The 15,520-nt window shown below is 41.3% G+C and overlaps 1 protein-coding gene across 1 annotated transcript; it reads left to right on the top strand.

Moving 5' to 3' along the window:
- The first annotated feature begins 651 nt into the window (after nucleotides 1-651).
- LOC103148976 (paired box protein Pax-3-like) lies at nucleotides 652-15,193 on the top strand. The gene is made up of 6 exons (XM_007567989.2): nucleotides 652-673; nucleotides 4,959-5,158; nucleotides 6,989-7,154; nucleotides 7,262-7,482; nucleotides 12,816-13,079; nucleotides 14,015-15,193. Exons 1-6 carry the CDS (start codon nucleotides 652-654, stop codon nucleotides 14,030-14,032), a joined length of 891 nt encoding a protein of 296 aa, XP_007568051.1. The 3' UTR covers nucleotides 14,033-15,193.
- The last annotated feature ends 327 nt before the right edge of the window (nucleotides 15,194-15,520 follow it).

Below are 15,520 nucleotides of genomic sequence, written 5' to 3' on the forward strand. Positions count from 1 at the left end.
TTTTATTTCTATAACCCCCCCCCCCACCCACCTGCCCCCCTTTCCCAGGCAGCTGCAGGTTCCTAGGGGCTCTTTAGCAAGTCAAGTGAGCAGCCCACTCGCTCCCATTTTTTCTCTTAAACTGTTAACCCCAGCTGAGTCCATAAGCTGTCAGTTTACCATTCTTTCCCCCTCCTCACCCCCCACACCTCACCCAGTGCATCTGCTCGCTTTGGCTCCGCGCGGCACGCAGCTATTTTATTCAGTGGCCCACTCGCACCACACTCCCTGCCCTGAAAGGGCCAGATCTACTTCCCTGGGCAAATAGCGAGTTCATTTGTCTCTTATGCCCTTTGTTTTGCGTCACGAACACATGTCACCAGCTCAATTACCTTCTCTATTAAAAGCCCCAGGAGGATGGGCCAGCCAGCCCCTACTAAGACAAGGCCATAAACTGCCCCATATGGTTTGGTTTCTCTCTCCATACGTGATTCTTCGTTTCTTATGCTTTGTCACACTTTCCATTTCTTTTATTTACATTTTTGAACCACGGATGGGAATTTCTTTGCACACATGAGCAAAGATGTTGCTGTGCGTAGCTTTGCATGCCTACTTATATTAATGTCTCCTAAGGCGTAGGAGAGGGTGGGAGACGGGTGGATGTCCGCCAAGATGAGCCTGAGCAGTAAACAAGGTCAGCCTTTATCCTGATGGCAGGAATCCTCTCTGGGTTTTTTTTTTTTTTTTTCAAGGCGGGAGGTGGGGGGGGGGATTTTTTTATTTGCATCTTAGAAGCACTCCTCCTACCGGTGAAGCTAATAAAACTGGAAGTTCACCAGATTCACATCATTTTTGTCTGTTTTTGGAACATTTTTTTTTTTTACAGTAAAGAAACCTTTACAATTTTATTCACAGTGAAAGGAGCGTTTTGTAGTCACTTGTTAAACTCAGTTCTACTTCCTAAATATGTTTCTTTTTTGCTGGTTAATTAACATAACTTAATGTTTATGTCTTATTAAATTTCTGAGCAGGCCTACACATGGAGGAACTGACCTTTTTTTAATAAGTTGTCATAGTCAAACTTTGTCTTTCTTGCTTTATTTATTTCAAGAAAAAGATACACATTCAACTAATCACAAATTTCAACCAGTCACTCAAACTATATTTGCAGTACTTTTCGTACAGACAGGTGTAACCCACCAGAATTGGTCAAACTAAATAAACAAACAAAATCTAAAAAAAAAACTGAACACATTTAAGAGCAATTACGAAAGATGGTATATTGAGGAAACATTATCATGCAGTGAAGAAACATAATGAAAAATTCTGAACTATCAAATGTAAGTGAATGAACAAAACAATCAGAAAAAGTATAAATAATTTTAAATGCAATATAATCAAAAGAGATTGGACAAAGTGTAAAATTAGAAAAAACCCATGTAAAATAATGAAATATCAATATATTCTAAATGACTAAATTTCAACTATAAATTCATCTAAGCAAGTTGATTTTTAGTTTGCTGTTGAAATAACCAACACTCTCCACTGCTGTTGGATTTTCAGTAAAGTTTTCCTACATATAAGTGTCACACATGGAAAAGAGCCCCTCACTGACACTAACAGAGGACCTTTTCCATAACACCCAAACAGGAGGGCACGAGTGATAAAACTATTTCCCCCTGACATGAAGAGGTTGCTGCCACAACTTGATGCTCTGCTTCCGCCTTTGAAAGTCTGTCCAAAAACCCTCAGCTTTGCACTGACCGAGCAAGCTGACAAAAGCTATGCGCCATCAATGAATTAATACCTAAAATATGGTCAAAAATGTATCGACTGGTCTCGGGTAATAAGGTGATATAAAATAAACAAGTATGTGTTATCTGGGTTGCGATGGAAGTGAATGTTACTTCTTTTACATTAATAAGTGGCAACATGTAAAGATAAAAATAGTGCAGCTTAAAATTGGGCCTTGTGTTAATCCAGAGTTTAAGTTGCAACATTCCGACAAATAACGTCCTAAACGAGGTTTGAGCTAAACCATGTATGGAGATTAATTACCAACCAATTAAAGGGGAATAGTCCTATTCTTTGGGTTACTGTATTCCAAGTATTAGCTGCTGTGCCGGAGAAAGCCAACTGTCCAAAGGCACTTATGCTGTGTGGGATCTTACACATTTCCTCTGGTGCAGACAGGGACAGGCCCCTTGTTGCTTTATCTGTTGCACAGAATTTGATTGAGGAATTCGAGTAACAACGCTGATACTTTCCCGTTATATGGCCAGTATTATCTCCTGTCATTGTTGTGTGGAATGTGTGGGAACAAGTCTGCTCCAGCATCAGCTTGGCTTAAATCATTCCCAGGCAGACTTAGAACAGTGTTTGACAGTGTCTCAGATGCGGATGTATAGCAGTGGGTGAATCCAGGAAGAGACGAGTGATGTGAATGGCTGAGGTGAAAAAAGACAGGTCCTATTTTCTTTTTTTTTTCTTTTTTTAACAATCACTGCCTCCCCCCACCCCTCATTCGCTGTGCACCCTCCTCCCTCAACCCCAGCATCTTCTTCAGGTGCTTTCAGCTTTCCTTCTCCTCTCCATGTCAACCCCTTTGACTTCCCATCCCCCAGCTTTGTGCCCCTCGGGCCGTGGAAGGAGGGAATATAGGGGTGCTCCCCTGCTGTGCCCCTCCACAGCCCCAATGGCCCTTCTCTGGACCCTTTTGTGCCCCCTTTTTTCTCCTCCTACTCCTCATTCCCCTACTCCAGCCCCCAACTTACTCTTCTCCCCACCTCCCCCCAGGTCCCCTGCTGTGCAGGTGACAGGCCCCTGAATAAGGGCCCGGGCGTCCCTGATGGCTCCTACAGATGGAGCGTGGTAATCGGTCCAATAGAGCCCTGCCACAGGCTTTTCCCCACTGGGATACAATGGCCTGGCCACATCACTCCCCAAAAATAAAGGAGAAAAGTGGGTGAAGAAGAAGACAGAAAAAGACAAAAGAGCAAGCAAAGGATGACAAAAGCATCGCTGTCATTTGCCATTACGGAATAGTCAAAGACAAATAAAAACAGGAAGGGAAAAAGAGGAAATGGTAAAAAGTAAAAAGGGCTGTGGGGGTAACCCTATGGTAAGCAGAGAGAGCAAATGGATAACTGTTGCCTTCAAAGTTTTCTAAGCTTTCCTTCACTAAACAGCAAGGAAGTATATTTTATAAATGATAAAATTGGCTAAATAAAGCAGCTTGCTTGAATTTGCATGTGTTAGCCTGGCACCTCAATCTGGTTTAGATCTAATAATGAGCTTGTCTCAGAGTCAGGATCGTTTCTTTCTTTTTTTTTTTTTGCCAGCAGGTCTTTGACTAACAGCATTCCCAGAGGCCAAATCTGTGTGTAATGCCTGGTCAGACACACACTGGCAACCGGTGCAAAGACTTCCTGCCTTCCTTGCAGAGGCTCCAGAGCCAAGGGGAGATCACTGTCCCCCTCTCCCTGCCCCCCTTCAATGTCTGACTTGGCACTTTTTTAATTAAAGCCTAAGAGGAATAAGAAAGAGTCTGAGACAGACCAGTATTTCTCTTGCACTCGCCTGTCTTTTTGCTTTTGAGCATTTTATTTCGTCACAGTTTATTGCGTCAAAAATGTGGCGGGATCCCTCATGATGATTTTCTCACTGGCGTTGATTTAGGAGTGGATTTTAACTCAGGATCCACCGAGTGACAACTAGCAATCCAGAGTCAGCAGATTCATGTTTTTGATGGAGAAAATGAAGGATAAGATTGCTGGTGATCATGATCATTTTTAGGGCTTTGTAGTTTTTTTTTTTTTTAATAAATATGAAAATCCACACAAATTCAGAAACATCAATTTCTGATATCGTTTCCAAAGTTCAATAATGCTCCTCCTCTTCTGCACCTCCCATGTTAGCTCAGTCAGTTTCTCTTGACCTGAGCGAGCAGATTAGGAAGCACCTGCAACGGGCTGCCTTTCCTGTGCTGCTGAATATCAGCCTAACACACAGCATGGCTAAGACTAGAAGAGACACAGTGTCCCAGGCGATTGATGCCCCGGAGGGATCTTGTCCTCTTTAATCCATGTTCAAGCAGGCTTTTGCTTTTGATCCCCCGGGGAACCACTGAGGAGTTTAAGAAATCAGGAGGACACAACCTAGAGTGGCTCTGTGCGACGTGCTGTGGAGCAGCTGGTATGCTGTGTGAAACTATTAAATTTACATCAGTAGAAGTAGTCACGGTCCAACTCAAAACCGAAAATCTGTGAAACATCCGTTCTGAAGGATGAATTGTTTTATATAAAGTGAGCAATCTGCAATTGAAAGAAAGAAATTTTGTATATTCCTCATAGTTAAGATTTTTTAACCAGTTTACGAGATTTGAATTTATTTCATTTAATATATGAATACATCATTCATTTACATCACAATAGGAAATGCTCCCAAATATGTTATTTAAGCAAATCAAACACACACAAAAATGTTAAAATTTAAGCAACACTACTTCTGTAAATTAATTTAACAGGGGAAAAAATGAATATTTTGCAAGTGTGAAATAGTATTTTCAACTGTCAATAAGGAAAATAAATATGTTTTTAAACTCGGAGAAAAACTAACTAGATTTGTTGATGCTATGCTATATCAGTCTTAAATTTGTCATTGATTTTAAGATCTCTAAAACAAACTCTTGCTGTTGAATAAAAAGAAAGTTTAGAATTCATAAAGTTAGTCTTATAACTCTGTGCTGCTAAATCAGCAACATATGGTTATATATTGCAAACTGACAGATAATCGTCATTAGACAATTTATATTTTGCGTTGAGCAGTTCAGGATCACAAAAAACTTTAATGGCCAGGATGCCAGCAGCATGGTTATAGGTGTTTTATTAAACTGCAACGGCTTAGCCTGTGTGTGTGTGTGTGTGTGTTGATATTATAAATTAATTGAAAACGTCTTTTTTTTTTTCTTTCTATCCCAGCGAGCCACTCGGACGAGGCTTCAGACGTGGACTCCGAGCCGGGCCTGCCGTTGAAGAGGAAGCAGCGCCGCAGTCGGACGACCTTCACAGCAGAGCAGCTGGAGGAACTGGAGAGGGCCTTTGAACGTACGCACTACCCAGACATCTACACGCGAGAGGAGCTGGCTCAGAGGGCCAAACTGACAGAAGCTCGAGTTCAGGTTAGAAACACGAGCATGCATGCAAGTCTAAATCTTGACAGCGCGGCAATCTGTCACTCCCTCTGAGACATGCGGGTGTTAAGTTGTTTTGGGATGTTGCTACGCATTCTTTACAACCATTAGCCATGTGGTCCATCCCCAAAACAACCCCTGGACCACCCCAGCGCCTCCCCCTGCCGCTCCACACGGAGACACCCACAGCCGCCTTTATACACAAAGACATCTTTCTATTTTTGTCAACATTTTGCCAAAAGGGGGCTATGTAAAAAAAAAATAAAAAAATTCTGCAAATAGATTCTCGATTTAGATAGCCTCTCAATATAGCTTTTAATAGCCATGACAGCCCTCTGGCAATGTATGAACTCTGTGACGTTAAGTAGCTCACAAAGATGTGGTTTCACTGCGCTCTACAGATGTGAAGATCGCTATCAGCGTAGGTCCCTGCAAAGGGACAGAGAGTCCTTGCACAGATACATTTTCAGTGAATGAAGTAAAGTTACAGTTCTAACTGTTCCAACTGAAAAAAAAAAGTGATTTTTTTAAAATAAAAGACTAAAATACATATGTAATATTTTTTTACTAATAAAAATTGGTAAAGTGTGGCATGTATGTTTATTCAACCTTTTGCGTGAATACTTTTGCTTGGTTCTACCGTATTTGAGCATCTAGAGACATAATTTTGCTGTTCTTCTTTGCAAAGTAACTAAAGCTCAGAAAGTATCTATGCAACAGCAGATTTTAAGTTTCTCATCTAATTTAGTACTGAACGTTGACTGGCCCAGTCTAACAATTGTTTCATGCTTTGATCTTAATCGTTCTGTTGTCGCTCTGGCTGTATATTCGGATTTGTTGTCTCCTGGACGATGAGCCTCCACTGCAGCCTCAAGCTTTTTGCAGCCTCTAACCGGTTTATATTATTTTTATGCATGTGATTTCATGCATAATCCAATAAACCTTCACCAGCTTCCCTGTTTCTACTTAAGGAAAGTCTCCCCACAGCCTGATGCTGCCACCAACATGTTTCATAGTGGGGATAGTGTGCGAAGTGATAGTTTTGGGCTAAAATTTTTAACTTTTGCATCATCTTTCTAGAGCACCTTCTTCCACATGGGTGTTGTGTCCCATATATGCATTATGGCAAAGCAGACCGATTCACAGAAGACTTTTTTTCTTGGCCCTCTTCCACAAAGGCCAGATTTGTAGACTGCATGACAAATATAGTTCCCCTGTCAACAGATCCTTTCATCTGACAAATGGAGCTCTCACAGAGTTACTGTGGGGGTCCTGGTTGCTTCTCTGATTAAGGATTTCCTTACCCGTCACTATAATTTTAGATGGTTGGTTAAACAATGCGTCGTGTCAGGATCAGTGCTGAGAATATTATTTTATTACCTAACCCTGGTTTAAACTTCTCCACAATTTAATTCCTGACCCATCTGCTGCATCCCTGTTGTTTGTTCAATAATGTCCTCTAACAAACCACTAAGATATAGATCAGCTCAATTTTTATTCAATTATAATAATTAGATGCCTTCTAAAGGCCGTTGGTTGCTCTCGGTTTGTTCTGATCAACAGGGGGCTGAACACAAACGTCTGTGAAACCACATATCCTTTTTCCTTTTCCTTTCCAACTCGGCGCTATTTGCTTTGTCTGTTGTATAAAATGCAAATCAATTACAACAAAGTAACTGACTGTTGCAAGACTGGAAGTTCATGGAGAATATTTTTTAAAGGCACTAAACTTAAAAGAAAAAAAAATCTACTTACCATGTTGGTGACGATTTTCTAAACAAAAAATTTCTTTCATGTTCAATTGTATTTCCCTGTCAGGTGTGGTTCAGCAACAGAAGAGCTCGATGGAGGAAACAAGCAGGAGCCAATCAGCTAATGGCTTTTAATCACCTCATACCAGGTGGTTTCCCTCCGTCAGCCATGCCAGGCCTGCAGCCTTATCAGCTGTCAGACAGCCCCTACCCTCCAACCTCTATAGCCCAAGGTGGGCCTAGTCAAACACACACTCGTCTTAATGCTTAAACTGTGTTGCAAGTCTGCGAATAAATAAAACGCCAGCAGCACAATGACTTCCTGTTTCATTCTCATCAGCCTCTGAACAACCAAGTACAGTCCATCGACCTCAGCCTCTGCCGCCCACCTCAGTGCACCAGAGCGCGCTCAGCTCATCCGCAGCCTCCCAAGATGGCGGCTCAGGATACTGCCTTTCCTCTGGAAGACACAACTTCTCAGGGTACTCGGACAGCTTTGTGCCCCCGACGGGACACGGCAACGCTGTCAATCCCAGCATCAGCAACGCCATCTCTCCACAGGTCAGTGATGTCAAATGTAATTCAGTTAAAAATAATAATAATAATTTTAATAATTTGCGGCGTGTCTGATGGTTTGTTTGCCTCATGGCAGCATTTAAATGCCTTGTACCTGTAGAGACTTTGAATCGTAGATCCTGACCAAAGGGTTGGGACACTACAATATCCTTCTTAGCTCCTCTCACGATCCTTTAAAGGGGCCTCTGGTCTGCCATGTTCCAGCTGGAGTCTCATGCTGAGCTGGAGTCTGTGAACATGCCGCAACTCTGTCAAGTCTTAAGCCCCTTCTGGATCATTCTTTAGTTACAAGAGCTATGGCGATCTTTATGGCTTGCAATAAAGGGAAAATCCAACATAGAGTGGGAGGTTGACGCTGACTGTGGAATCAAGAGGTGGTTAGCACCTGTGACCATTATCAACAGTAATGGATAATGCAAGATTACGTAACAACCATGCAAAGCAAAAGTTTTAGAGGATACAGTGATCACTCTCTATAACTTGGTTCACCTTTCGCGGTCTCGCTGCTTTGCGATTTTTTTGTGTGTGCAGTTTTTTTTTATTTTTTTTTTTTAACAGTGCATTGTGTTCTGCGTCCTGATTGGCTAAACAGTCTCTGCGGTTCTCCTCTACCTGTGTGCCAATAAAGTTCCGGTATTTAAATATAAGTAATACAAGCTTGGCCATTCAGGAGATGAAAAGTGAAACTTTGAATGCCTGCTGGAAAAAAAACTGGCTGGAATCAGCGCAAAACCCGACCGGAAGCTCGCTTGACGAGATCCATCGCTCTGCCGTAGATACAGCTGTGAGTCTCGCAGGGCAGGTTGGAGGAGACTCTGTAATGACATGACTCCGGATCAAATTAAGGCCCTGATTGATGATCATGCACATCCGCTGACCTGAACACAGTTTTTGTTCTTTGGTTTCAATGTAGAGTATTTAATTATGCTGTGTAATAATTGTAAAAACTAAAGGAAATGCAAAAAACGCGAAAAACGAGGGATCACTGTACACTGAACCTGGTGCACGTTGTTCATGATGGTGCACAACAATGTTTCCTGTATTTAAAGCCTTAAATTAATTTTTACCATTCGCATGAGGACTTTGACACAGACCTCAACTTGAATATGCATGTCACTCAGGTCCGTTTGGTTCCGAAATCCTAGCTGCATGTTTTGAAAACGCACAATCTCAGCAGACCTAGTTGTGTGACGTGAAAGGATAACGGGATGTGGGGATTTGTGGCTTTCTGTTTATGGCAGAGCTCTTACCTGGAAGATGTCATAGTCGATGGATCCTCCTCTAATACAAGTGTGCTCGCAAACTTATATTTCTGTGGAGCAAGCTCTCCACAATCTGGCAGTTCTCACACGTCGCCACATATTTAGCACGTCAGTAAACGGAAGGCTTCATGAGGTGTACCATATGGTAAAAATAATAAAGCGCACAAACACATACTTCTCTGCGTGACCTATGCAGGAGGTGTCACTGTCACGACAATGATGGATCCTTGTCAGGGTGAGGAACTCTGTGGCTGTTCAAAATTTTTTTATTTTTTTGTTTATCTCGACAAATAGTTTGATGAATTTAAAATGTGGCAAACGTCCATCACCAGAGAGGCGGGAAGGCAGCAGACACGGGGAAGGATGCATGGATGTCAGACGATGACACAAATCAAAACTGAAAAGACAATTATGGTTGATTACACAGTCATCAGTGTCTATCAGTGGCACCCTGTGAGTCCAAGAGATGGACTAACAGGCGGAAAACGAGCTTTTAGCTGGCACAAAGGGTGGCCAGCCCTTGTGCTTTGCATGTTGGGTACTAATTCCCATGAGAGAGGATCTCCATTTCCTGTTATGCACTGATAAAAAAAATATGAAAAAAAAAGGGAGGCAGGTTTGTTGCTTTTTGTTATTGATGCCTCTGAAGGCCTCTTTTGAAGCTGAAAGTATAATTAACTGCTTTCGTGTGCAAGTTCCAGTTATATTTCTTTTTCCCTTTACTGTCTAACCGCATAAACTGGTAAAATATTACCTGTTTTTAATGAAAACTGAGGGTTAAAATGACACAAAGCAAAACGCAGGTGCAAATTCGTGTAACCTGGCAGTCTTAAAGAACTCTTAAACTGCACCTCAGATAATGATTTTGTCGAAGCAGAGCTGGTCTGCAAGGTGGATGCTTTCTCCTGTCAGTGGTTGTGCTGGTAGGTGTTCGAATACTTGCAGGGTCAAAGAGTGAGATCAGCTCCAACAAAAAGGCCAAAGGTGCTCAGTCTCTGCGCATGGTTTCAGCATTAACCTTTCCAGGCAGCTTGCATAGAATGGAAATCTCATCTGTCAAATTGCACCACTCTCCTTTAAGGTTTCTCTCAGTCTGGGAATGCAATCACGTAGCGTTCCAGTGTCCTAATTGATTGGAATGAAGTAATCTAGCAACTCGTAACAAAGTGTGTAATTTATGCAAATGAATCACTTTGTTGGCTAATTTGTTTTAATTCGTGTATTCATTGCAGCTGTTTGAATGTATATTGCAAATCAGTTTTCTCTATTTGGTATGTTGATTTAATTAATTTTCAGATTTTAACTTAATAAGAGAGAGGAAATGAGAAATACGTTCGTTGACATTGATAGCAAAGGACCTCTTTGCACTTGGAAAAAAGTTTACAACTTCGGTTTTTTCTGAGATCGCCTCTGCTTTACGGATTTATACGCCCAATCCTTGCAGAAATTACATCTCTTGTGTTATCTGGACTCCAGATTTGTCTCTAAAAGCCGCCTATTATTCTGTATACATGAGAGGATTCCGCTAACTCCAGATATGGTCACAGCACCGCGCAGTCCTGCTTTAGAGACGGTTTGCTTTAGATCGGAGATATTCTCATCTGAGCAGTTAGCTCTGCACACTGAGCAAACAGACAGAGTGAAGGCTTTCTCCAGCTCTGACGTTGCAGCTCTGATCTGGTGCATACCTTAGCAATCCTTTCTCACCAAGGAAGCAAACAGTCAGGATTTGCACCCCCTGGGACCTAATCCCCGGAACAACCTGGAAACAGACAGACCATCGGGGAAATGCTGCTGTTTCAGTTGCTCAAACTCTGGACACATGCATGCACACAACAGGATACAATTAGTACCTTAAACCATCTTAGACATCAACTGACATTACGCAGTCCAAAAACAAAAGTATTAAAGTTTGGAAAATGAGTTTGAAACCTTGTTATTGATTGATTATTAATCTGCAGGCCCAAAAAAAATGTATAATATTTCTGTCATATTAGATAAATTGTGTTCTATGTTTTATTTTTTACTTGTGAAGTACATATATTAAAGCCGAACAAGTTAACCTTTGTCTGTGGACATGTACATTTTCTGATCAACTGGAAGTGAGTTGGGGAAGCTCGTGTTTTCTTTTCATTCGTTATCATCTGTCCAGCAAAGGCCACTTGGATTTTAGTTTTGGCTTTTGCTGCGTTTTCTCCAAGATGGACTTTTTCACAACTTTGCTTCTCACGCAAACCCTTATGCAGCTGTTCACGATGGATCACTGATACCCCAGCAGACCTGACATCAGAACAAAAAAAAAAAAAAGAAAAAGAAAAAAACCCCGACATCCCCCACAGGCATGTGCACATACACAGGCTCGCTGTTTAGGCATGACCCCACATATAGGTAGCTTCGACATAAAAACATACCTTACTTCTGCTTCTCATGTAACCTTTGGTCTCCTTTATGAGGACAAGGTCATTTTTGAAGACAGAGGCAAAAAAAGTAATGCGATAAAAGCATTTTTTTTATGTTTGCGCACAAAGGAGATTTGCTTCCTGTAAGTTCAGGTTGAAAGATATCACCTCTTGCAGTTTATTAAATTCTTATGGCGGCTTTGGGAGAAATTTAGAGTGGATCTTTTTTATTTTCTTTAAATTTTATGATATACGGCGACATATGTATTCGCTCCCATTTTATAAAGTCACAACAACAAATTTTAGTGCATTTTATTGAGGAAAATGACAAATGGTTTAAAGATATATCAGAAAAAAACAAAACAAAACAAAAAAACAATCGCAACATGTCAGGCATTTCTATTCAACCCCACAGAGTCAATATAATTTAATTATTTTCAAAGTAGCTGAAGCTCATTCAGAGTGAACAGCACTTCTCAAGTCTTGCCACAGATTCTCAGTTAGATTTAGGTTTGGACTAACTAGCCTATTTTAATATTTTAGATGCTTTAATCTAACTCTTTCCATTATAGCTCAGGTTGTAAATTTAATGCCATTGTGCTGCTGGAAGGTGAACCTTTACCCCAAGTCTCAGGTTCTCTGGAGCTGCTAAAGTCCAGCTTTATCAGATCAGTTGAAAGAAAGTATTCCCACCGCATGATGCTGCCACCACCATGTGTAACTGTTGATGTATTCAGGTTGGTGTGCACACTTACAAACTTCAGCTTTTTTTTTTTTTAGCTAAAAGTTTAATTTTAGTGACATCTAACTTGAACAGATATTAATGATGTGTAGCAATGTTTAAGCTTGACTTTTTATGGCTTTATGGGTTTATTTAAATGACGTGGTCCTCTTTGCTACTTTTCATGAAAGGAAGAATTACAGAGTGCATAACAAATAGTTGCCCTGGGAGCTCTGCAGTCTCTTAACTAGTACTCGAAAGCTGTCAGTTTAGGTGGATGGCTATGTTTGACTAGTTTTGCAGTTGTGTGACACTTTTTTTGTGTCACAAATTGGTGTTCAGTACTTGTGATGTTTTATAAACTAACTTCCGAACAATCTAACACCTGACCTCTCTGCTTGGTTTCTTGGTCTTCGTGGCACACAACATTTCTGAGTGCTTCGTAGAAAACCTGGACTTGTACTGGAAACAAATGATTTGTGCTGATGTGTCACATAAAATACAATGAGGTTTGGGGTTGTAATGTGACATAATGTTGAAAAGTTCAATGGGTTTGAATAGTTTTTTTTGCAAGGCACTGTATGCAACTGTTCTTTTGTGTACTTCATGACGGAACATCAATGAGAAAAAAAAAGATGCAACTGGTGTTAGTTTTAGTCAAGTCAATCAAGTTTATACACATTTCAGCAACGAGGCAGTTCAAAGTGCTTTACATCATAAAAAGGAAAGAATACAGAGAACATGTCTGAACAGAGCTGCTAATGCTAACAGTGAAGAAAAAACACCAAGATAGGAAAGTTTTCAAGAGTGGAAACTGAACATAAATTGTCAGCATTGTTTGTACGTAATGGTGAACACTAGAAAACCTCAGCCATGTGGCTTTCAGTTAAATCGACATGCGTTCTAACGATTCGATCTCTCTGTGTCTCCTTGCAGGTGATGGGCTTGCTGAACCCGAGTGGAGTGCCGCATCAGTCCCAGAGTGACTTTGCCCTCTCCCCTCTCACAGGAGGCCTCGAGCCTAACGGGGCCATGGCTGCTAGCTGCCACGGCTCTCAGCGCTTGGAGGCCCTTCCGAGCCTGAGCAGCATGCCCACCCTGCCAAGTACCCAGTCTTACTGCCCACCTTCTTACACCTCCCCGGCCTACGCCGTCGACCACCACCCCAGCTACCAGTACGGACAGTACGGACAGAGCAAGGTAGTGGTGCACCTTTGTTTTTATTGAAGAAACAATTTCATTCACGCTGGTTGTTATTGCGAGGACACATCGTTCTGCAATGCCATCTGTTGGCTGTTGATTTAGCCAGGATTTTCGGACTCACAGTTAATTGCAAAGACCCCCTCTGATTAGGGAGCGTCTCAAATCTCCATGTGCTGCACTGGAATTACATTGGGGTTTGGGGGATCGCTAGTGGCCGGGTTACTTCAGTTTATATTATCATCATTACGGTGGCCCAGTCGCTGTCTCGGTACACTCGTTTTTACTAACTGTTCTTTCGTGACCCTGTGTGATGAGCTTGCCCATCAAATCCACAGAGCAGCTCACCTAGCCATGTAATGACCTCTGTGTAACAAGGATAGCTGCCCAAATAAAAAAAGCCACATTCCCAAAGTATGTTTGACAGGAGGGAGGGGTGGATTGTGTGTGTTAGAGGCCTGATGTGAGGTACACCACCACATGTTGACCGGCCCGTCAGTGCCAACATCTTGATGTCATTAATTTAGTCAGGGACCTGGAAGAAAACCACATGTTTTGGGCAGGGTGGGGGGCATACAGGGGTTGTTCTCGTGAAGTGTGTACACGTCTGTACGTGAGCACAGGTATGTGTGTATGAAGGCACGGTGAGAGGGCTCTTTAGCAGGGGGGCGATTACAGCCCCTGGCAGCTGAGGATTAGAACCATGTGTCCCTACGGAGGTCAGATTTGGAATTGTTATTGATCAGTAAAAGCAGTGCCAGAGATCCAGGCTGAAATTTGGTCAACCTCTCTATCTTCTGGATTGATTTCTGGTCTTTTTTACCAGAGAAAAAGTTTCATTCTCACCTGCTGTAAAATACATTTAAACTTTTTGATTACATGGGAAATGTATTGGTGAAAAGCTTTTTTCTTCTGTTTCTGTCTGTTCTTAATAGGTGCCTTTCATTATATGAAGCCCCGACACGGCCTATGCAGGAAGCTCACATGGATACGCTGGCATTCCTACCCGGAGAGAGCCGCCACCCACTGTCTTTGCCAACTTCTCCAGCCCTTGGGACAGCGAGACCAGCAGCGTGGGAGGTGAAAGGGTTTATTTGGTTTGACTTCAGCAAGAAGCAGAGACACTTTGGATGGTTGTGCAGCAGCGATGGAAACGAACAAGTTTCACTGTAATGATTAAAGACTGTAACCTCACGCCCACCATGCCAAGCTGAAAGGACCAAGAAAATTGTTTTTTTCTATTTTTTTCTGAAAAAAATAGGGAAGTGGGGCTTTGTGTATGAACTGAATGTTCAGGACTTTGTATTTGGATCCTACGGCAAGGCGGAGGTGTAATGTGGACTTTTCCAGCCCCAGGTGCCTCTGTGGTTTTTTTTGTGCTCGAAGGTTAGACAGGTTGGTGATAGTGTGCTCAGCTGTAATACTTCTCTCAGAATGTCTTCATGACAAAGTCTTACTGTATATTGACGAGACTCATGCATATGTAGTTCGACATGAACACGCGGCTGCGTTTGGAAATCCAGCAAGAACGCACGAACTGAAGCCAAGTGGTGTTGGTGCAACCCAAAGAAAGTGCAATACATTCATACCTCATGTGCTGTAAATGAACACAGATCGAGGATCTCCAGTTATATCCTCGATTAGCTATCTCTCTTTTTTTTTTTTGGTGGTATAAAATTTTGGGTGAGTGCATTTATCAAGTCAGGGGAACTTATCAATATATGGATAGAAGTCAATGTAGTCATACGGTCTTTTGCCAAAAAGTATATTAAGAGACTCTACCAGTGAGTACAACTTTCATCTTGACTGTTGATTTTTGTTGTCGCTTTGCATGTTATAGTTGTTTTCAGGATCTTGTCGATTTGTAGGTGCCCTCCTTATTTATTATTGTTTTTTTTGTTTTGTTTTTACAGTAATTCTCCTACAACTGCTCCACTGTGCTTAAGTCTTACATACAGTTCATTATTCCCTTTCTTTTGTATGATTTTTTTTTTTTAATTTACAATTGTGTGATTTATTTTTTGTTGTTGTTGTTGTTGTAAGAAGTTTTGTGTAAAGCATAGCACTATTTCTATTTATAATAAACAACGTGCAAAATACAGAAGTTTTACATTTGGAACATTTTCATTTGTTTGTCGGACTTAAAAAAAAATGTACAGATAGTTTCTAAAATTAGAAACCTGCAGTTCTGTAAAATGTATTTTTATAGTGTTGTCTAATTGTCAACAAAACTATACTATAAAAGCTTTATTAAACAAAAGAACTGAAAAGTTGGTGTTCCCGATAAAACACCAGGATTTCACAGAGCACAAGAAGTGAACGTTACACCATAAATTTAATTTTTAAATATGGTTTGAATAAATCACCTTTGTAAAATATTTTTTTCAGAAATAATGTGACATGCGTCCCAGTATTCACTTAGAAAACAAACACATCCATAA

This window comes from Poecilia formosa, unplaced genomic scaffold (genome assembly GCF_000485575.1).
Source record: "Poecilia formosa unplaced genomic scaffold, Poecilia_formosa-5.1.2 Scaffold215, whole genome shotgun sequence".
In the NCBI taxonomy this organism is placed as follows: domain Eukaryota; kingdom Metazoa; phylum Chordata; class Actinopteri; order Cyprinodontiformes; family Poeciliidae; genus Poecilia; species Poecilia formosa.